This window comes from Molothrus aeneus, chromosome 11 (assembly GCF_037042795.1).
Source record: "Molothrus aeneus isolate 106 chromosome 11, BPBGC_Maene_1.0, whole genome shotgun sequence".
Taxonomy (NCBI): Eukaryota; Metazoa; Chordata; class Aves; order Passeriformes; family Icteridae; genus Molothrus; species Molothrus aeneus.
In genome coordinates, this window is record NC_089656.1 from 13,624,430 (window position 1) to 13,646,516 (window position 22,087).

General features: G+C 53.4%; 2 protein-coding genes across 4 annotated transcripts; one reads left to right on the top strand and one right to left on the bottom strand.

Moving 5' to 3' along the window:
* The first annotated feature begins 274 nt into the window (after positions 1-274).
* Positions 275-7,675, top strand: FCSK (fucose kinase). Its single transcript, XM_066557373.1, has 22 exons — positions 275-327; positions 445-495; positions 583-708; positions 830-902; positions 1,194-1,291; positions 1,440-1,520; positions 1,609-1,728; positions 1,910-2,051; positions 2,377-2,504; positions 2,605-2,706; positions 3,147-3,317; positions 3,391-3,458; positions 3,601-3,971; positions 4,204-4,414; positions 4,516-4,682; positions 4,784-5,011; positions 5,146-5,289; positions 5,446-5,565; positions 5,638-5,825; positions 6,021-6,120; positions 6,639-6,862; positions 7,048-7,675. Exons 2-22 carry the CDS (start codon positions 493-495, stop codon positions 7,162-7,164), a joined length of 2,982 nt encoding a protein of 993 aa, XP_066413470.1. The 5' UTR covers positions 275-327; positions 445-492; the 3' UTR covers positions 7,165-7,675.
* Positions 7,676-7,997: 322 nt separating this feature from the next.
* COG4 (component of oligomeric golgi complex 4) lies at positions 7,998-22,016 on the bottom strand. Of its 3 annotated transcripts, XM_066557445.1 has the most exons (19): positions 21,868-22,016; positions 21,334-21,416; positions 20,559-20,673; positions 19,511-19,685; positions 18,724-18,917; positions 18,211-18,316; positions 16,981-17,138; positions 16,418-16,476; positions 14,841-14,974; positions 14,210-14,328; positions 13,703-13,869; positions 12,900-13,065; positions 12,551-12,613; positions 11,976-12,092; positions 10,291-10,383; positions 9,861-9,944; positions 9,455-9,556; positions 8,933-9,061; positions 7,998-8,722 (listed from the first exon to the last, which is right to left on the bottom strand). In XM_066557445.1, exons 1-19 carry the CDS (start codon positions 22,009-22,011, stop codon positions 8,588-8,590), a joined length of 2,343 nt encoding a protein of 780 aa, XP_066413542.1. In that variant the 5' UTR covers positions 22,012-22,016; the 3' UTR covers positions 7,998-8,587. The 3 variants fall into 3 exon arrangements, with proteins under 3 accessions (XP_066413542.1, XP_066413544.1, XP_066413543.1); XM_066557447.1 differs by lacking the exon at positions 11,976-12,092; XM_066557446.1 differs by lacking the exon at positions 9,455-9,556.
* Positions 22,017-22,087: the final 71 nt, after the last annotated feature.

Consider the following 22,087-nt stretch of genomic DNA (forward strand, 5'->3'; position numbering starts at 1 on the left):
AGGCGGTACTTATGGCGGCGGAGTGGAGCGCTGTTCTCCTCACCTGCCGGCGGGGCCATGGCGGCGTGTCCGCCCTGCAGCGAGGCAAGTGGCGGGGCGGGCGCCCCTTCTCCCTCCTGTGCGCGGCGGCAGGACAGGCTCTTGACGCCGCCCGCCTCTCGTTTGGCAGAGCTGGAGGTGCGGCGGCTGCGGGGCGGGCTGGGCTCGCGCCCCCCCGCGCTGCTCCTGGCCGTGGAGGACCCCTGGGCCCGCCTGGGCAGCGGCGGTGCCACCCTGAACGCTTTGCTGGTGGCGGCCGAGCACCTCAGCGCCCGGGCCGGGTGCACGGTGAGACGTGACGGCTGCTGGTGGGTCCGGGGAGGCTGGAAGTCAGGAGGGGACGCTGGAGGTGAGGGGGCGTGCCTGTCCTGTCTCCACTGACTGTCCCCGGCTGTCCTCTCCCAGGTGGTGACCGCTGACGTCCTGAGGGACGCCCGCATCCTCATCTTGCACATGGTGAGAGCCGACCTGCAGCCCAGCATGGGACCTCTCATTGCACCCTCTCCCTCTCGGTGACCCCCCCCATATTCTCCGTCCCACCAGGGCCGCGACTTCTCCTTCGACGACTGTGGCCGTGCCTTCACCTGCCTGCCCGCTGAGGAGCCCGGCGCCCAAGCCGAAGCGCTGGTCTGCAACCTGGACAGCCTGCTGGGGACCATGACACACCGGGTCTGTGCAGCCTGGGGATGGGGCCCTGGGGCTGGGTTTGGCTCCCAGCAAGATGGAAGCGGTGTTGGGTTCCTGGGCTCCTTCCCTGCCGTCCCTGGGCACGGGGTCCTTCTCTTGGCAGCTCTGTGTGGGCTCCCCACCTGGTGTCTGGGTCTGCAGCACCGACATGCTCCTCACCGTGCCCTCAACACCAGGTGAGTGGCTGGACACCAGCCTCGCTTCCAGCACCTGCTTTGGCGTGGGATGGGGTTCTGTGAACCAGCAGCACAGCTGGTCCAGCCTGTGCTGTGCTCCCATGAGGGTGTGGATGCTCAGCTGTTGCTGTCCTGTGCACGGTTGGGAGCATCCATTGTGCCTACAGTGAGGTGGCGAAGGCTGGATGCTGCTGCCACTTCCTCTGCTGTGGTCCAGGTTTTCAGTCAGTTGTGCCCAGTGTGAGTGCATACACTGCCCCAGTGGGCACTGATTTCTGTCCCTCCCCCCAGGGATCAACTGGGATGGCTTCCAGGGTGTCCGAGTGATCGCAGTGCCCGGGAGCCCAGCATATGCCAGGAACCATGGGGTCTACCTCACCAATGAGCAGGTTGGGACAGCTCTCCCTTCAAGAGGCATGCCTTGAAGGTGCAGGGATTCCCAGTCCTTGGATCCCTTGGATGCTGAGGTCACAGCACTGCTGTGGCTGCTTGGCTTGGGGTTCCCTGAAGAGCTCACTGGGGTGGTTTTGCTCCTAGGGGCTGGTGCATGACATCATCTACAAAGGCACCGAGGCCCAGATCCAGCAGTGTGCAGGGCCAGATGGCACCGTCCCACTGGTATGGCACGACTCATGTCTTGGTGACCCTGCCAGCCCCATCCCTTGTGTCACCACAGCTGCAGCCTCAGCCCTGATGTGCCTGGCAGGTCTGTGGGATTGTTTTCTTCTCCTCGGATGCTGCTGAGCAGCTCCTGGCCACCCACGTCATCCCTCCTCTGGACGCCTGCACCTACATGGGGCTGGACTCAGGGGCACCACCCATCCAGGTGACAGCCTCTCTTTGGAGGATGGGACCCTTTGCCACACAGGTGTCACTGCTGGGAACCTCTGTAGGGTCTGTTTGCCCTCACACGGCCAGATTTGGGTGGGAGAGGTAGTGGGAGGGAGCACCCAGTAGCAGGGTGGGGTTCAGGATGGCTGGACCCAGCAAGTCCCTTCTCTCCCCAGCTCTCCCTCTTCTTCGACATTGTGCTGTGCATGGCAGGGGGCATGACAGAGGAAGGTTTTGTCAAGGGTGGTGGTGATGCCAGTGTGAGGAGCGCCCGCTCTGTGCTGTGGACAGCTCTCCGTGGCTTCCCTCTTAGCATGGGTGAGTGCTTCCTTCCCACTTCTTGTGGAGTGTCCCTGCCCAGTTACAACTGGGTGATCTTTAAGATCCCTTCCAACCCCAACCATTCTATGATTCTGTGCTGCAGTGAGTGCATGTGATGTGACCTATTCCTGGGCCCTCTTCCCTGCATGGGTGGAGATGGGGTGGTCAGGGCCTGATGGCCATCTGTGTCACCCCACAGCTGCGGGTCCCCAGGTCTCCACTCCTGCCCCTTCAGCCGGGGATGTTCAGCCTGGCTCACATGAGTGCCAGACACACACACTTTTTTTTGTCAATGTGCTGAAAGCTCTCCTGTCCCCCCCAGCCTGCATTCCCAATGCATCCTATGACTACATGACCTCCTCTGCGAGTGACCACATCCGCAGCCTGACCCTCCTGCCTAGCTCTGCCAGCCACCTCCGCTTCTGCAAGACAGCCCATTCCCACGTGGATGTATGTCCTTCCATGCCCAGCCTTGCTAGTGCGCATTTTTTGGGGGCTGCTCTGGGCTGTGTTCCCAGCCCCTGGTCCCATGTCTCTGTGCCCTTGGCAGCAGCCCTGTCTCCTGGAGGATGGCTCTTCGGTCACCAACTGCCTGCTGGAAGGAGCTGTGCAGCTGGCAGCTGGCAGTGTCATCCAGCACTGTCGCCTCAAGGTACCTGACTAGGATGGGGGTGATGCATAGCTCCCAGTGCACTGAATGGGCAGCAGGGTGACATGTTGCTGCCTAGGATGGAGGAACCACAGCTGTGAGATTTGGGGTGCCCTTCCTCTTTGGGGCTGCCTTTTGGCTGGTGCTGGGCACCTTGGTGGCTGTCACCCTCTGCAAACAAGGGGATGAGGCTGTCACTTCTGGCCTGTCCTGAGCTGGGAATCAGGGCAGACCCTCTCTTTTGGGGGCTGTGAGCCCTAGAGGCTATTGCCTGGCCTGAATTTCTGTAGTCTGTGTTTCTGAAGCCTTGTGACAAAATTACATCCTGTCACCTGGATTGTGCTGGCACCAGCTTGTCTCTCAGGATGGTTGTCCCATTCTAAGTTCAGGATTTGGCTCTGATTTGGGGACCAGCCATGCCACTGCTGTTGCTTCTTCCTCAGGGTCCCCTGGTGATTGGTCCCGGCTGCCTCCTCTCTGGTCTCGACGTGGGCTCCTCAGCAGCCCTGTGGGGCTGTCCCCTGCGTGATGTTGTCCTGCAGGGCCACCACGTCCGGCTGCGTGACCTGCCCTGCCGCGTGTTCACTCTCACTGGCCGCCTTGACGACTGGCAGGTAAGGGGGCAGTGAAGTGGCACAAGGCTCCCAGCAAAGCCAAAGTGTGACCAGTCCCTCTGTGTCCCTGCAGAGCCCTGTGGAAAAAGCCACCTACCTGAACATGCCCTGGGCTGAGTTTTTCCAACGGACGGGTGTGCGGTAGGTGCCATGTGTCAGAGTGGGACAGGAGACCCAGCTCCTGAGGTGTCATGACCACCCCAACCCATCCCACATTCCAGCTCCTCTCATGTAAGGTGTCCTCAAGCCCCAGGGCTGTGCTGATGGTTTCTCCCTCCATCAGGGAAGGGGACCTTTGGGATGCCGAGACACCGCAGAGGAGCCGTTGCCTGCTCAGTGCCCGGCTCTTCCCGGTGCTGCACGCCCGCGAGGCACTGGGGCTGGAGGATGTGCTGTGGCTGCTGGGCCTGGCCACGGTGCCCAGTGAGCAGCTGGTACGCTGGAGAACAGCCTGGCGCATGTCCTGGCAGGAGCTGCTGCCCTGCCTGGACACAGAAGCTGAGCTGGGCGCCCGCCAGGCCCTGTTCTTCCTGCAGGGCCAGCACAAGGTGCGGCGGGTGCTGCTGGGGCGCCAGGACAGCAGCCTCCTGCCGCTTGCCCGCAGTGCCGTCCATGAGGGCTACCACAAGGCCATGCTGGACACGCTGGATGAAGGTGAGCTGGACTCACAAGCTGCATCTCTCATTATCAGGACTGTTCAGTGCTCCCCACTGCCTTCAATGATCCCCCCCCTATTGCAGGGGTGTACCTGCAGGGCATCCAACAAGCCTGGGTGGGTGCAAGCCATTCAAGTCCTGCTCCCCTGGGGATAGCTTATGGCAGAAGCTGGTTGGGGAGCAGTGCAGCCTGGCTGTTCTTTGCAACCTCCTTTTATTTTATTTTCTAGTTGCCTCCACGGCCAGCGATGCTGGTATTGCAGCATGGGCACTTGCCTGTATTGCTGAGGTCCTGGGCTGCATGGCACAAGGGGAAGGGGGCTTGCGGAGTGGTCCTGCTGCCAACAGGGAGTGGGCCTCAGCTTTTGGGCGCCTGGAGAGTGGGGACATCGCTGGTGGTGTCCAGGAGCTGGCTGCTGAGCGGCAGAAGTGGATGAGCCGGTGAGGCTGGGGCTGGCAAGAGGCAGCCGCCCCATTCCCATTCCAGGCATTGGTTCTGTCATGGAGATGTGGCAGTGGGCTCAGCATCTCTCTTATCCCAGGCCGGCTCTGCTGGTGAGAGCAGCTCGGCATTACGAGGGGGCCGAGCAGATCCTCATCCGGCAGGCAGTGATGTCCTCATGCCAGTTCATCACCGTGGAACAGGTGGAGCTGCCACCCTTGGGGCACTGGGTGCAGGCGGTGTGTCCCGCCCGCCTGGACCTCTCCGGTGAGCACATTCCCTCAGTCAGATGATCCTTGTGTCACCCCTGTGGTGCTGGGGGATCAGGAGTAAGGGTGCCCCAGGAGGCTGATGGTGAGTGTTGGCAGGTGGCTGGAGTGACACACCCCCCATCACCTACGAGCACGGGGGGGCCGTGGTGGACGTGGCAGTGCTGGTGGATGGGTGCCGGCCCGTTGGCGCGCGGGTGCGGCGCATTGCCCAGCCAGAGCTGCGCCTGCTCAGCCTCAGCGGGACACCGCAGGGCGAGGTGGTGGCAGAGCTGGTGTGCCGAGAGCTGGAGCACTTACAGGATTACTGCCAGCCACATGCACCAGGTGAGGGGTCACCCACCAGCCTGGCTCTGTACCTGCGATGTCCCGTTGGTGCCAGGATGGCACTTTTTGGGGCCAGTGGGATGAGGGAGCAGGTAGCACAGCAGGCATCAGCTTTACTTCTTTTTTGTTTTCAGGAGCCCTGCTCAAAGCTGCCTTTATCTGCACCCAGGTTGTGCAGTTCCCCTCACAGAGACCTTTGTGGGCCCAGCTGATGGAGAATTTTGGGGGTGGCTTTGAGGTGCACACCTGGTCCAAGCTTCCCCACGGGTCTGGCCTCGGTAAGTTTGCAGGGAAGGGGCTGAGTAGTCCCTCACTGTTGGCTGGGAGTGTCTCCTGCTGCTAGCACCAGGATGGGGCATCCTCCTTGCTGCCGCCCCAACCCCCAGGGACACAACAGTGCCTCACTGCCCTGGCCTTACCTGTGCCCCCTGCAGGCACCAGCAGCATCCTGGCAGGAGCAGTGATGGCATCCCTGTACCGGGCAGCAGGGAAGGCTGCCAGCACTGAGTCCCTCATCCATGCTGTGCTGCACCTGGAGCAGAGGCTCACAACAGGTAGGGCCTGGGGGAGCAGCTGACCCACAAGGTGGGGGTCCCAGCAGTGACTGACAACTCTCTGCCCTGCAGGGGGTGGCTGGCAGGACCAGGTTGGTGGGCTCATTCCTGGCATCAAAATCGGGAGGTCGAAGGCCCAGCTGCCACTCAGAGTGGAAGTGGAGCAGATCTCAGTCCCTGATGGTTTTACCCAGACTCTGAACGATCACCTGCTGCTGGTGTACACGGGGAAGACTCGCCTGGCCCGCAACCTGCTCCAGGTAATGCCTGGGTGCCTCTGGGGGTCACAGGCTGGCCTCTGCTCCCCCTGTAGCCTTTGGTGGCATCCCCTTCACTTGTGCAGAGCTTTGGCACCCCAGAGGGAGCTGGCACCCAAAAGCCATGGGTGCAGCACTACCTCCCCAGGTGCTGCCAGAGCCAGGAGGACAGTGACAGGGACATTTGGCCTCTTGCAGGATGTGGTGAGGAACTGGTATGCCAGGCTGCCTTCCATCGTGCAAAATGCTGATGCGCTGGTGAGCAATGCTGAGGAGTGTGCCCAGGCCTTGAGGCAAGGTGTGAGCCCCCTTCCCTAGGCCAGGTTTGCCCTTTTAACAGCTGAAGAAACACAAACTTTCCCAGGGAGAGGCTGTGCAGTCTCAGAGGGGAAGAAGGCTGGGGGGGTGCAGGCTCTTGCAGCTGCAGAAGCTTCAAATCCTCCCCCAAGCCCACCCTCACCAGGCAATACCCCAAAATTCAGGGTTGAACAAAGATTTTGAGGAAGAGGGGGTTAGACATGCTGAATTTGATTGATTAGCAGTGCACCATTGGTGACAGGGCTGGGGGCCATGCCTGGTCAGTGTAGCAGGTTTACTTGGCTGCTGCAGAGAGGAAGCTGGAGCATTAAAGCAGGCAAATCCTCCCCCTGTGGAGGATTAAAAATAGCAACGTGACAGAGCTGGGGTTGCCTGCTTGGCCAGCAGAGCTGGGAGGAACTGGAAAAGAGAAGGCAGAATTTAGCTTGGGCTGAGCATGTTTCTGCCCTTTGGGTGAGAAACAGAGACAAGTAATTTGCAATATTCCCTCCTCTGCAGGTGACCTGATGCTCCTTGGCAAGTGCCTGGACTGCTACTGGCAGCAGAAGAAGCGCATGGCCCCGGGCTGCGAGCCGCTGGCTGTGGGGCGCATGATGGACGCGCTCCGGCCCCACGCCCACGGGCAGTGCTTGGCTGGGGCTGGTGGTGGAGGCTTCCTTTACATCTTAACCAAAGCCCCCCGGCAGAAAGAAGCTTTGCACCAGCTCTTGGCAAACACTGAGGTGAGCTGTGAGCCCCCCACTGCTGCAGGCAGCTTGCAGCAGCCTTATATAGAGCATGAGGAGCATCTTTCCCCACCACACATGGGATGTGATTGCTCGTTGTTCCAATGCCCTCCCTGGGACCTTGCAGGTGAGAAGGGGTCCTTTGCTGCCTCCTGCCCGAACCTGTGACCCTCTTTTTCTAGGGACTGGGCAACTTCAGCATCCACAGCATTGAAGTGGACACGGGTGGTTTCTCTGTGGAGGTCGTGGGATGTGATACGAAGGATGGTGCTCAACCTGGAGGCGACAGGGCTGTGTGAAGGCCTTCAGCCCTGGCCCATTCCTGGCAGATACCCAGAACAAGTGCAGGGAAATTCCCACTGCTTTAGGGGAAGCTTCTTCAGGCAGCTCCAGCAGGTGCCTTAGGTCTCCATATGTCCTTTTTGTGCTGCTACTTGCCCCAAAAGCCAGAGCCTGGAGAAGTTGTGACAAGTTGTGCAGGTAGGCAAAACTACCCCTGCTGGGTGGCCTTACTGGAAGGACAGTTTGCTAGGGTCTCCAGCCTGATTTTGGTGGTTCACTCCAGTTTTTACAGTTCTCCAAAGAGAACAAGCTAGCATTTGTGATTCTGCATCTAGCAGGAACCTTCCCACTCTTCAGCAGCAGGGACCCAAACTGACAGTTCAGCATGCAATGCTCCTGCACCAGGGATGCAGCTGGATGTGGAATCAAGACCCTCTCCTGTCCTGAGGCATTGTTTCAGCAGTGAAATAGTGACTACTGAAAGCAAGTTACTAGTCCATGCAGTCTGAATAAAAAAGCTTATTCTCAGCATGTGTTTGTGCCCCTGTCCCTAGCAGGGCTGCTCTCTCTTCACAGGATAGCAAAGGCCCAGCATTGCATGGGAGAAGCTTTTCCAGGGGTGGGAATGGCAGAACCTGCATGCAAGGGCTGGTCTTCCCCTTCCCTGGCCCTGGCTGAGGGAAGACCAGGGGACAGCAGCCACAGAAGGCAGCCAGGCAAGACAAGGAAGATCCTCTGGATCCCCTGGCACAAAGTAGAAGAGAAGAACTGGAGCAGAGCAGAGCTCTTGTCCCACATCTCTCCAGCTCCCTCCAGGCCCACAGCTGAACACACCACTGGAGACTGCAACTCAACCAAGCGAGGTTTATTTACAGAGTAGCTGTACAGAGCCAGCAGGGACACAGCCCCACTTCCTTCAGAGGCTTTCTAGTGATTTTCCAAGCACCTTCCCAAGGAAATAACTCCTTTTCCCTGCCACAGAATAGTTCCCATCACCACCAGGAGAGAGCCAGGGCTCAGCATTTGTGACTCCAGTAGCTGACCCTTAAACTGCGGGCACAGAGGGAACACAGCTGCAGCAGCAGACCCATATTTGAGCCCCACCAGACCCCACCTGTCCTGGCCTGTGGCCTCCTGCAGGGCAGGAGAGCACAGGGAGTCAGGAGCAGGCACTGGCCTGTGTTCTCAGAAATAGCATCATCCTGCTCTCAGCATGAGAGATTCCTCTGGTGCCTTGTTTCTGCTCCCACAGAAGGGTGGCAGGTCTTCTCGCCGAGCCCAGGAAAACCCTTTGCTCCAAGGAATGCGAGCAGAAGGGCAGACGTCATCCCCTCCCCACACCATCAAACAGCCAGCCCCAGGACAGGATGTGGGCAGGCTCCAGGACTGCAGCCTTCCTGCCCTTAGCTCCAGCGTGGTGCTGATCCAAGCACGGAGCAGCTACAGGCGCAGCCGCTTGATATCCTCGCTGCGGAAGTCGATGCGGAGAGCCAGCACCTGCCGCACCTCGGCCGGGGTCAGGCGCCACGTGAGCGGACCCGAGTTTGGACCCCAGTAATCCAGAATCTCTGTCACCTGGGAAAACAGGGGAGCTGTAGGAGATGGCTCAGCACTGACTGTCCTCACAGGTAAGTTTGAACTCAAGCACCATCAGACACAGGGAAACTTCTCCAGGTTCTCCACACCCTGTAGGTGTGATGATATCTGGATGAACCGAGTAAAGCCACGTGCAGTGCAGTGGTGTTCCCACAGTCCCCCAGTAGAAGCAGACCAAGTGCAGCTCACCCTTTCCAGGTTGAGGATGGTGGCCATTTGGGAAAGACGGGCAAACTTGTCACGGATGGTCCACGTGGTGACTGTGGTGAGATAGGCTATGAGGGACCTCAGCTCCTTGTCAAACTGCAGACCACCGAGCTGTGGGCACAGAGGGAGATCTGCTAACTCTGCAGGCAGACCATGGGGTATTGCCAAGACACCAATTAAAATCACAGGGAGGCAGGGGGAGGTCTCTGAGCAGGCAGGTCCCAGTTAAACCATTTATTGCAGGTTTAAGGTGGGTCTAAACATAAACCACTTAAAACCCAGTCCCCTTATTGGTGCCAGCTCTTTTCAGTCCCATCACCAAACCCACTTTGTCCCTGTGGGTGCTGATGTAGAGGTGTCCCTGAGCTGGTCACTGGTGGTTGGAGAGTTTCTTATAGGGTAATATTTGAGGGTAGAGGGTAATATTTGCATCTGCCCTCCCCCATCCTTTACTGAGGGTTTGCAGTCAAGACAGACTGCATGGTAGAGGAGTGTTTTGCTTACCCTGCTGAAGGTAGATTTGAGCAGCACTTTCTCCAGCTCAATAGCTATAAGACTGGTCATAAGACCAGTGAGAGTATCATAAATCACTGGAGACAGTCCAGCCTGGAAGCAGAAACCTGTGTCATTCTTGTCAGGAAAAACTGAGCAGAGGTCCCTAAAGCCCAAGGCTAGGAGAGCTTACAAATAAGGACTTGCAGGCTTGGCAAGTGGGGAGCAGCACAGAAGTGATCCAGGTACATGGGGCCTGCAAGCAGGCTTTGAAAATTGCAGGAGAAGGGAGTGACTGGATCCCCAAGAGCCCTGCAAGGCACTGGAGGACACCTCTGCTTGCCAAGCAAGGGAGGAGCTGGACGATGCCACATGGAGTCTGGCCAAAGCCTGGCAGGCTGCCACCTCCTCCTCTCACCTTGAACTCTGTCATCTGCTGTTCCAGATTGACGATGAACTGCTGGACCCAGGGATCGTTGGCCTCATAGTCACTGAACTCCTCCTGACAGTGAAATGCAGAAAGGCATTGTTTACAGAAATGCAGAAAGGCATGCATTTTCAGGCCACATTGTTTATGTGGCCTGAAGTAAACCACAGCCAATGGCCCAGAGGACAGGAAGGGAGGTCCCTCCTGGAGCAGCACTTCATCCTTTCTGCTCCTCTGTAGCCAAATGTCCCTTTTCAGGCTCGGCTGCAGAGCAAGATCTGGGTATTTTACTGGTGCTCTGTGCCAAGGAAAACAGCAGATAACCGAGGGGAGGGAAACAGAGGTTTGCTCTAACTGTGCTGCTGAGCAGAAGACAGAGAGTGCTCAAGTACAGCTGGAAGCAGAGAATACTGAGCCTCACCTCCTCGATGTTGTGGGAGACAGAGAGGAATAAGTTGATCCATGGCTTCACCTGGGGTTTGATGGCTGTGCTGTTGAGCTCATTGAGACCTTCCTGAGTGAGACAGCAAGAAGAAAGGACAGTGAGGCACAAAATCCTTACAAACAGGCTGTCTTGATGCTGCTTCCCAGCTTGGGAAACTGGCCCACAGACTTGCACAGGAAACTGGACCCAGAAGGCTCAGATCCCACACTCTTCCTGTGCCAGAAGGCTCTGAGGACACCATGACAAGAAGAGGAGGAAGGATGTTGGCCTAGAAGCTGCTGTTGTGCTGACTTGGAGTGTGGTCTGAAGGGCTTGTGCTTGCCCACCCCATCCCACACAGCTGCAGATTTCCTGGCAGGAGTGAGGCACCTGGGCTGGGGTAGGTAAAAATGCAAACTCCATTTTTTTCACTCAGCACCAGCCAGGGCACTGTGACTGAACTCAACTGATGCCTCCCACCTCCACTGCAGCTTAGCTCAGTAGGAGAATCTAAAAGGAAGATAAAAGCCGTAACCACAGTAAGTTCCCTGAATTAATCATAACCCCAGCACATCTCCCCTGAGCAGCAGGCTGTCAGCAAAGCTGTTCTGTCCCCTGTGATGACAGCTCTTAAAGCCTCTCCTGCCAAGCCACCCCTCTTTGGCTCAGCAAGGTGTCACGAAAGCTCACTCAGTATGAAACTGTGTTGGTTCCGATTCTGACTGGCATTTGATAGAAGATTTTAACTAAAACTGGCATTTCTGAGAAGGGCCTGCTGGCAATTGTCCTTTTCTGAGGCAAATTCAGCGTGTGTGTGACTCAGGCAGCACAGGAGCTTCCTCCTCAGCCTCTTGATTGCTTTGCAGCCACTTTTAAAACCACACTAGAGTCAGATTGGAGAGTTTTACTCCTTACTGATAAGCTCTTTGGTTTTAATACTGACCACAGTCCCCAAGAGGGTTTGCAGGCAGTGCTGAACTGAAGGCATCTGCCTGCACTGAACTGCAAAGCCAAACGAAAAATAATCTGACCCCTCTGTGAAGTACAAAGGCAAACCTAGTTAAAAATATTCTCCTTTGCTTGGTTTCTTTCCACATGAGGTACTAGGTCTTCCTGCTTCTCTCCTTGCCAGAGACCAGTGACATTTTAGGACAGCAGGCCCCAACATGCCACAGGAGACTGGATTTAGCCAGAGAGTCCTCTGTTCCATGCTGTGGGCTATTTGCATTTGGGAAAGAAGGAGAAACCTGAGAAAAGGGCAGCTCTTCTCTACCAACAGCCTGTCTTCAGCATTACTTAGTGAGGCTGTGGACAACTTGACAATGTGCTGTGCCACGAGGGAGAATGGAGGAGATGGAAATGCTATTAATATTTCTTTTCCTGAAAATGCTGAACCAACTGCAAGCTCATGCTGAGTGAAGACAAATGAAGCAACATTTCTTCTGGCTCTGCAGCTGCTTCCAGTGCTTTTTATGCAGCTGCCAGCTGGTGTGGTTGTGTAAATGGGCTGGGGCTGTTTCCATGCCTCAAAGCTGACTGATTTGCTCCCTCCTGCACCCTACCCAGCACTCCTGGAGTCAGACGTGGCCTGGCCCTAGGCTGAAGTGATTCCTGCCAGAGTTCTCCCTGAAGACACCAGCAGCCAGTGTTGGAAGCCTGCAGTAATTTGGAGAGACACTCACCTGCAGCAGGTCACGGAATTTGTTGGAGACAGCAGCCATGTCTGAGAGGCAGCTCTCAATCTTTGCCTGTGCTTGCTCACCCCCAAATCCTTGGCTAAGTAGTTTGCTGCAGTCACTCTGCAGGGAAGAGATCCATGAGCAAGCTGCAAATTAATAACCTGGGCAGTTTTTATTCCTTTGTGTTGCTGAGCTCTGGCTGCCCACCAGTGTGTGGGATAGGACAGGAGCCCAGCTCTTGCTCCTGCAAAGGCAGAGGCTGCTGGCTCCAGCAGAGGGGAGAAAAGACAGCAAGAAAAGAAGCCAGGGGCCGTCTAGCCCAGTATCAGAGAACTGCAGACTCTCCATGATGCATGGGCTATTCCTGCACCAGGTTAGTCAGGCTGGAGAAACTGGTATTTCTGGCTGCTACTATCAGCTGGAAATTACTCTGCCAGCTTAAAATTCTTTCCCTAAGGCTGGAGGGCAAAGACCTCAGGCATATCAAAGCCCAGATGGTTTACTTGACCCCTGCCTCCACCAAGGGAGGATATTACAAATTTGATTGAGGAAAAACCAGTAAAGAATACAGACTGCACCTCCAAAGTCTTCTTTAGGGTCATGATGTTTTCACTGCAGACTTCCACATTGTTTAAGGTCACCTGAAAAAAAAAAACCAAAACAAACCCAAGCTGGGTTAAATGGAATTTCCCAGCACCTCACCCCCAAATCCACACATTTAATCCATGCCCTCCTAACAGTACAGACTGAAATGCAAGTACTTAAGGATCAGAGTTTCTACTGTGAGATCAAAGCACTGCAGATTCACTGAGCTGAATGGAGCTAAACTCCAGCAACAGAGCACATGTGCTGAAGCCCCAGCTAGTAGAGAGTTCAAGACAGTTTAATGGTTTTCCTCATCATCTTTAGAAGAGCCACCAAACCCACCAGAAAGGACTGCTTGGCCTCGTCCGTGCTTTCAATGCCTTTGGTGTCGAACTTGCCCTGCTGCAGGCTGCTGTGCATGATGTTCACAGCACTGGTCACCCCTCTCTGGAAGTCCTGGAAGGTCGTGGCTGGGAAGCCCTGCTTCAGCTTGTTGTACAGAACCTCCCTACAGGCAAGCAGAACACACCAGGGTTTAGAGCAAGCAAAAAGAAAATTATGCTCTGTGCCTGGGGACAGCATTCTGTCTGAGATCTGACCTGAACAAGGTAGTGGAACTTCAAAGGGGAAAAAAATGCTGGCAAATATCTCCTGACAGCATCAGAATGCTGAAAGAAAAACATAGCCAACCAGTTTCTGAGCTTTCCTGAACGTCCTGCCTGCAGCTGCCTGCTGTCTTCAGACACAGCTCCTCACTCCCACAATGGAATGAAAAATAGCAGGACAATTTCTGCATTCTCACCCAAGTTTGAGTCATCAAGTAACCCAGAGAACAGCTAGGGGTGATCATGTACCCTCAAGCAGGGTAGTACCCCCATGTTACAAAGCAACTCCATCTCATAGGGGTTTTGGGCCATCAGGTTCTTTTCTCTATTTGTCCTGCAGGTGGGTCACCACTACTGTGAGAAAAGATGCCCAGATCCAGCTTCCCACATCTGCCACTGCTTCCCACAATGATCTTCCATGGAGATGACAAGCCAGAGGTTCAAAGGCAAAGAACAGAAGGAAGACCATCTGCCAGCAACCACTGTTTGCAGAATGTGAGGTGGAGGCCCATTCCAATGAACCTGGTGTGTTTTCATTACCTGAAGTCAGACTCCAGCTCGGTGGTGGAGTGGTTGATCATAGCACAGAGACAGTCTATGCTGGAGCTGGAAAGAGCACGCCCAATGCACTTCTTCACTATATAAAACACATCATCCACCATGCTGGAGGTGAGCTGGCCCTTCTCATAGCTGTCCATGGCAACAGCCTGCAAAGAAAGCTCTCAGTGCCCTGAGCTCACTGAGCAACACTGCCCCAGCAGTGCTGAGAGACCAAACTGCCCATCTGCCCCCTTTCCCCTGAGTGGAACTGCACCCTGTGTGGTGGCACCACTCAGACTAGGCTGCAGTAGCCCATGGACCTGGAAGATACCTGGGGTATGTCTGAAGTCAAAGTTCAGAAACAACCACTTGCTTTTCAAGGCCAAGGGAAACAAAAGACTTTCCCAACCACTGCAGATTTGCCATGTATGCATGTCCCTCCCTTGGGATGCTCACCAGAGGACTGAGGAGCACACACAGAAAAGCATCTAAGAGGTTTTCCCCCACCTTGTTGACGGTCTCCCTCATGAAGTATTCCTCCATGGTGATGTAGTAGCCAATGAGCTCTTGCATGGTGCAGCTCAGCAGACAGTTGTTGAGGAGCTTGTCCAGGTATTTTTGATGCTCTGTGGAACAAAAGAGAGACCAATGAGAAAGAACCCAGGGCCAGGAGGCAGCTCCACCAAGTCCCCTTGCTGCTTGTCTCATGGGACCCAACAGACACACACCTGCCAAGCCCAGCCTAGAACAAATCACAAGCCTCAACTGTAGAGCTGAAATTGCTGAGCTGGATTTTGCAGGTGACTAAAGTGATTTCCAGAGCTCTACAGAGTACCAAAACCCTGAGCCTTTTTTTGTGGTCTCCACCTTTAGGATTTGTGCCTGCAGTGACAAAATGGCTCTTCCTCTCTTTGGGGACTTTGTTATACTCTACAATCATTCTTAACGTTGGTTTTCCTGTTAGAGGGAACAACCAGTGCTGAAAACAGGTTTGGAAAGTCTAGGCTACACAATTATCTTGCACAGAGCGCTCCCAAAGTGTGACCCTGTGTCACTCTGCTCTGCCACTAACTCAGGTATATCTCCATTTCTGGCTTTGATAAGCAGAGCCTATGAGTATTGGTACTCAAGGTGTTACCTTGCTTTACCTCCTCTGAGGCCATGGCATCTCCCACCTCAAAATCAGCGATTATTCGTCTCTTGATGAACCTCAGGTAGAGCTCACTGCGGGCATTCATCAGAGTGACTTCTGTTAAAATAGGGTCAAGCTCCCTGGAAGAAATAGCAAGAATCAAGACAGCAAGACTACAAAAGGAGAGGCAATAATTTAATTCAGTTAAGTAGTGTGTTCTCTGTTCCCTTACTATGAGATCAGTACTGCCCCTTTCCATCTGTGTTGTTGAGTGGCAAAGCTCAGCAGAATAACTGGTATGTGCAAAGCATGCACACACACACAATCAAAATATCTCCTGGGGGAGATTTTGGGGGATATCTCTACAATTGTTTTTTTCTCACAAACTCTATTCCAAGATTTAGCAACACTCCCCCTCTTTTTCCTCATAGATCTGAGGACATCCATGTTGAAATCACAGTGGTAAGGACTGCAAGACTCAAAGCAACCTGATGTAACTTCAAAATGATCCCTGTTTTGAGTGGGAGATTTGACTAGAGGTCTTCATTAGTCCTTCCCTACCTCAGTTTTGCTACAATTCCATGAGCCCTGTGGAGCCAGTGTTAGAAATGCCTGGTCCCTGCCATCTCCATGTGTATGTTTTTGTGCACAGACTCATGTGTTTCTCTGCAGATGATGAAGAATCTGTTTAAGCTCAACAGCTCAGGAAATGTGAGATAAAAAAAGCATGTTACAATGCAGAACACAGTGTTCAGATCAGAGATGACTGAAAAAAAGAAAGACTGACACATCAGCTTTTTCATCAGTGTGCACGGAAGAATTTTACAAATCCTGCTGGAAGCCTCATGGTGCACAAGTGGGAGAAGGAAACACCACCTTTATTTTACAGATGAAAAATAAAAAAAAATCAGAAAACTGAGATGCATGCAGAGTTACTCAGAGCAAATAGTAAGTAGATATTACTGCTGAAATATTAATTATGTAGGCTCACAGATCTTCCTTGAGGAACCTGTTTTCTTTCAAGACATGTTTCTAAGTCAGGCAGTCCCAGAAGGGCTGGGTGCACTTTCAAATGGCCTTGCTTAAGAGTTATGTAAATATTTACAATGAGAAGAAAAAGAGGGAGATTGAAAGCACTGCAGTTTGTTGTCAAGAAACTGATGGCATGGAGCTGCTGCAGCAGCAGTATAGATAAAGTAAGATCCAAAGATTTATTCCTGTTTCTGTCATAAATTGTCCGTCAAGACAGCTGCTCTGTTTTGTGGACTCCAAGGATTGTACTCTGGCCATGGAAGGGCAGTGGGCACAGGCAGTTAAAATCTCAGTCCTTCATGTGCAGTGATATTGACAACCCTCCAGTAATGCTTAGAGCCAAGGCTTAGAATTAATGACTAAGCAAAATAAAGCCCCACTACAGAAGCTTCCTTTTACAGAAGGGCAGTGAAGGGCACCTAACAATTGGATTTTTAAAATTAATACCCACAAAGCTTCTGGAAGAGTGGGAGAGTTATCTAAATGCTAAGTAGTGTTAATAACAACTCAAGAGTGAAAGGTTAGAGAGCATAAAGACTTTTTCTTTGTACCTTGGTTCAATCTTCTCTGCAGAAGAACTTCTCATCATGCTATTCTGGACTTGCTGGAACTGCAATCACAAAAGAAAGGGAGTCTTTGCTGATGATTTGTACTCTCTGAGGGTAATAGAAATGCTTTGCAGGAAGCACTGCCAGAGAAGGGAATCACATAAGTTCACCTCCTCCTCCTCCAAGGCAGAGCTCATCCCTCCAGGAAGGGTGGTGGGATGGGACTTGACCAGAGGCATTGAGGTATGTAACCATGACACAGTAACAGCAGCCCTGCATCTAAGCAGGAACAAGACAGTGGGGAAGGTGTACTGAAAGCACCCTGCAGACCTACACAGCAAAGAGCGCCCAGGGCACATTTACCATGCTCCAAATGAATCCTTCTCTGCATCAGAAAGCACAGTTACAGTCTTAAACCCCTTCAGCTATCAGGGCAAATAAGGAGTGAAGGAAGGATACTCTCAATATACAAGGTCAAACTCTGCTGCCTCTATGGCAGTGGGAGCCCCACAGCACTGGATGGAGGGCACAGCTGGCTGCATGTGGCAGCCTCACACTGCTCTCACCTGCCTGTGATAGTCCCTCTCCTTGATGAACTTGTCCACCACCTTCTCCACCTGCCGGTCGCACTCCACCTGCAGGTGCTTGATGAGGGTGTAGAGCCTCCCTGGCCCGTAGTAGGTCTCCACGATGGGCTGGTGGGTCTCCACAATGCGAGCAATCCCTGCAGGGAGGGGAGACACACTCAACCAGCAGTTCCCAGAGGACAGCAGAGCTACACAGGTCCACAGGTCAGCAGACCTGACCTAAAAAAGGATCATTCACTCCACAGATAGAGTACAAATCTCCTGGAGCAGAAGCCATCTCTCTGTCCCTAAAGAGAACTCCTGCCATGCCCTGTGTGCCGGCTGCCCTTCAGCCCAGCAAGATACAAGGTATGAAGCTTCCCCAGGACGAAGCCACACAAGCTAAATCTGGAAGGGGGCACAACTGCCACCCAAATGCAGTCCCAGCTTTTAGCACCTGCAAGGCTACAGGGAAAAATCAGCCCAGGGATGGCTCTTGGGCACATACTTGCTGCAGAGAGCAAGCATTAGCAAAGGTAAGAACTCTATGGAGGAACAGCTCATCCACAAGGAAGTATCTCTACAATATTGCCTTCTTATCAAAAACACTCTACTCCAAAAGTTAGCAATGCTCCCCCTGCTTTTAACACTACTGGCAAGAAAGCTCTACTGGTGCCAGGCTGGGAGAGTAACTTGGCAGGGGTGTAGCCTGGAACTAGAGCAGATTTCACAGAGAAGGTGGGTAATCACCATGGGATCTCAAGTACTGTCTGTGGCATTCCCACAGAGCATTCGTATTCCCTTCTCTGCTTTCAAGTTCCCATGGTGCTTCTTGAAGAGCCAGGCCTGGAGGCACCAACAGCTGCTCATCCCTAAGGGATCTGATTTGTTTGTCTGGAGAGCTCCAAGTCTGAAGAAACCTCCAGGGAATATACATTTGTTTTGAGGATGCAGAGAACAGGAAGAGTCTGATTCCTGGGGGAAGCCAACAAATCCTTTGCAAATGCACTTTGTGCCTGTACAAGATGTACACAGGAAAACTTGCTTATTGTGATGCCCTCTCCTGGTTAGAATAAATCCTGCTAGTTGTGTCCCTGTCCCTTGAGTGAGACACCTGTAGCTCAAAGGAGAATGAGGCATTTTGTGAGCTGAAATTGAAAGCATTTAAATTGATGGACAGTCTCATCATGGACTATTTGCAATCATCAGGAAAGAGGAAAGGAAGATTACCTTCAAAGAGGAGTGTCAGGGTGTCTGCAAAGATGACAGCAGCTCGACGGTCACTCATGTCTGTCCCCATCACCAACTGCAAGTTCTCTTCTGCTTTGCTGGCCACCTGCATGGCAACAGGACCAGTCAGCTGAACACCCAAAGGTATTCTTCAACCCACACGTCCTCTATCCTTGCCCTGGAGAGCTTTCATTTGCCTTCCCAATGCAAGAGCTATTGCTGTTACTCCTCCCTTGAACGCAGATCCTTTCCTCTCTTGTGGAAAACTCAAGGCTCAAGGAAAGGCAGAAACTTGCTCTTCTCTTTCCAGGCTCATTTGATAATTTTTAAGTAAGTGCACAGAGCAAGACACAGACACCAGAAAGCCCATCCCAGCATACAAATGCAGGGAGAGATATGAACTAAGGCCAGTGCTATTTTTTAAGGTTAACAAGCCACCGCCAAAATCTCCTTCAAACATCTGTTGACAGAGACTGGGTTTTGCTTTCCCCTGGGTGTCACAGAGCCTGTTACCTGCTTGCAGAGGTACTCAGAGAACTTGCTCAGCCCCTCTTCATGTAAGCCTAGCAAAGGAAAGATCTTGAAGAACCGTTCCACCTGGGGCAGGTCTCCCTGCTTCATAGCTGTGTCAAATTTCTCTGTAACAATTGTCTTCAGACGCTGCTCTGCTTCCTGCAGGAGTTTCAGGTTGGCATCAATTATACCCCCTGGTCAAAAGGACAGAAAAGAAACAGAAAAGTGACAGCACAATATTAATACTGTATCAAGGGCTACTTTTATTCCCCAGGAGAGACACCAGCACTGTGCAGCCCAAAGCTGAGAAGGCAGAAGACACACTGGAATTCCTCTACAGGCAAGGACAGGTTGGTGCGTGATGTGATTTTGCATGAAGGATGACAACACATCCACTGGGATTTTCCTCTTAGGAATCTAGCAATTTACTCCCTCATTTCCAGTTGCTCTGCTTGGTAGCACACCATGACACAAGAAAAATTCTTGACAGAGTCTTCTTCCTCACTTCTTGTGGCCTGAACATTTTGTCCTTTGCTTAGTTAGCACCTGAAATACTATTGCAGCTGTGTGCCAGCCAGGAGCTTCCTTTTCAATTAATGATAATTCTGGTGCAATATCAATTCAAAAACCTTCACCACTAAGTCAATCTATAAAATACTAAGGTCTCTGGCCAGCATTAGATTTTCTGCTTTGTCTGTTGGGATGAGACAACCCATGGGAAACGAGCAGCCTCTAGATATCCATTGGAAAGGTGACTCCTCAGCATCTCCTCACAAACAGTGCTTACCCTCCTTGCCCTGACGACTGAGCTCAATCACTGACTTGTCCAGAGACAGATAGCGATGGATGTGAGCTGCTGCTTGTTCATAGTCTTCATTCCTCAGGGCTGTCTGAACTCCATCCATGCAGAACTTCAGGTCAAGGATGTCATCAGCTCTCTGAATGGCCTGATAGAGCCGGTTCTGAAAGAAAGGCAACCAGTGATGCTTCCAGCTGTGGGATGGACAGGGAGAGGGAGCTCTCAGAAGGCAGCACGAGGGAAAAACAGACAGCAATACTTCTCTATACAGCAGAACTACTACATAAGCAAAAATCCCACACTACTTAAGAAGTGCTAAGACCAGTGGCTCCACAGGATGGACAGCATATGTCAAGACTGAGGCTGAGCTTGGAGGCCACAGTTCTCTGTAACAAACAGCAGAGACCAGAGAGGACACCACACATTATCTGTTTGATCTGAGAATTTGTGCCAAGTGCTGGCATTGACACCCCTCAGCCTGTCCCCAGACAAGGAACAGAACAGCCCAGATTCCTGACCTGGCTCGGGTGACAATCTCCACTGTCCTCAGCACTGTGCAGCTGCCAAGATTTCTAGTCACCCTATTCAGGGTATTCTACCAGGAGCTGCATGGACAGAAGGGGATGCTGGAGAACCAGCCAATATATGGAGGAGCATCCCTGGAAGTGTTCAAGGCCAGGCTGGATGGGGCTCTGAGCAGCCTGGTCTAGTGAAAGGTGTCCATGTCAGATGCAGGAGAGTTGGAAACAAGAGGAGCTTTAAGGTCTCTTCCAGCCAAAACCATTCTATCATTCTAGCAGTCTTATACCATGCAATACCCAGGAGCCCAGAAAGACACAAAAAAGAATCAAAACCACAGCAGCTTCCAGCCCACCAAAGGCAGGGCACATCTGGAGTGCTGTGAGCACAGAACACAGAAACACAGCAGCCCTGCATCTAAGCAGGAACAAGACACTGGGGAAGGTGTACTGAAAGCACCCTAGAGACCTGCACAGCCAAGAGTGCTGACAAGTTCCAGCCCCCTCAGCCCAGCTACCTTGGCGAGGTCGAGCTGCCGGACCTTGCTGCTGACGTTCTCAGCCAGGTTGCAGGTGAAGGTGACCATCCCTGCCAGCTGCTGGGCATCCCCCTCGATCAGCTGCAGGCTGGGGCTGAAACACACAGGGCTGAACGTGAGAGGCACACAGGAACCACCTGGGTGCTGTGCAAGGAGCATGGCTGTCTCTCCAGGTACAGCTGGTCCTGTCACAATACTGCCACTCATTCCATTCCCTTCCTCTGGGAGCAAAGCAGGAGGAAGGAGCAGGCTGGCTGCTTTGGGAGAAGCTGCACAGACCAACTGTGCCTTGCTACCACAGGGCATGAATGAGCCACTGGGCCCTTGGGACATTCTCCACTTCTGAAGTGGAGGTGAAGGCTGTAAACCTTTCCTTGGAGCTAGACACAAGGCTATTCAGGGTGATTTGCCAGCCTGCCTGCACAAGTTCACCCTGAAAGGCAATAATATTTGTTCACACCTGTAGACAGCCTGGCACAAGACACCTGATCCAACAATTGATGCTGAAACCTGGCAACCTCTGAGATGACACTTTCAAAAAGCTCCTGAGCCTACACCAAAATGGGTCAGTCTGGGTGAGGGCAGAGCTGTCCATGCTGCTGGGAAGAACTGGGGATGAGGCTCCAACTCGTGCTCACTACCACAAACTGATTTAAAGCCTGATATTTTCTGAGAATGGATGTGCTTCTGCTACAACACTGACGGGAGTATCTGGGCCATGCAGCAAAGAGAAGGAGGGGGTTGGAACACTAACCCCATGCGATGAAGGGCAACCATCTTATTCTCTATAGTGCTTTGCTGCTCCAGGAGGGCATCCAGCTCTTCCTGCACGACTTTCTGAAAAAAAATAAAAAAATGAAGGAGGTGTTGTGTGACTTCAGCTCTCCTCCAGACCAGCAATTTTATCACAGACGCTACATCAAAGCCAAGGACACAAGGCATTCGTGCTTCCAAGAGCTCATATGATAAGTAAATATTTTCTAAGCTCTCTTTAATCCTCTAAATCTTTATGATTTTTCTATTTGAAAGCATCGGTTTTGGAATCCTTATCACACCGCTTTTAAGTCAGATATCCTACAAACTCCTCCCCTGGCTGAGTTTCCAGTGCAGGAGATCCCAGAATCTTCAGGCTGCTCGCGATTCAGGGATCCGCGGAGGCGACACCGACCCAGGGGCGGGCAAGTCCGTATCAAACACCTCTAGAGAGTACGCGACCATGACGGGCACAGCGACAGCGAGGTATCCGCTTTTCGGGGCCCCGCTGCTTCCCATGCCCGGCCCCACACACCTCCTCCTCACACAGCCGGCTGTAGGCGGCCTCCAGGTCCGCCAGATCGGTCAGCGACTGGATCCGCTCCATGGACAGGGCGGAGGCGGCGGGGCCGCCGCTCTCCCCCGGCGCCTTCGGCCCTGGCGCCGTGGCCGCCGCCATCTTGGCACACAGCTGACGCGGTCGATACCGCGGTGAGGCCCTGCGGGACCGTCAAAGGCGGTGCCTGAGCCTTGGC

Bases quoted from the DNA above. Each gene is read 5' to 3' on its own strand.
- FCSK (XM_066557373.1), top strand. The intron at 1,729-1,909 runs GTGACAGCCTCT...TTCTCTCCCCAG, and splicing joins CAGGGGCACCACCCATCCAG to CTCTCCCTCTTCTTCGACAT. The intron at 2,052-2,376 runs GTGAGTGCTTCC...TGTCCCCCCCAG, and splicing joins TGGCTTCCCTCTTAGCATGG to CCTGCATTCCCAATGCATCC.
- COG4 (XM_066557445.1), bottom strand. From the start codon at position 22,011: ATGGCGGCGGCCACGGCGCCAGGGCCGAAGGCGCCGGGGGAGAGCGGC. The intron at 18,918-19,510 runs GTAAGCACTGTT...CCTTTTGACCAG, and splicing joins CAGTCGTCAGGGCAAGGAGG to GGGGTATAATTGATGCCAAC. The intron at 13,066-13,702 runs GTAATGAAAACA...GCTTGCCTGTAG, and splicing joins GAGCTGGAGTCTGACTTCAG to GGAGGTTCTGTACAACAAGC.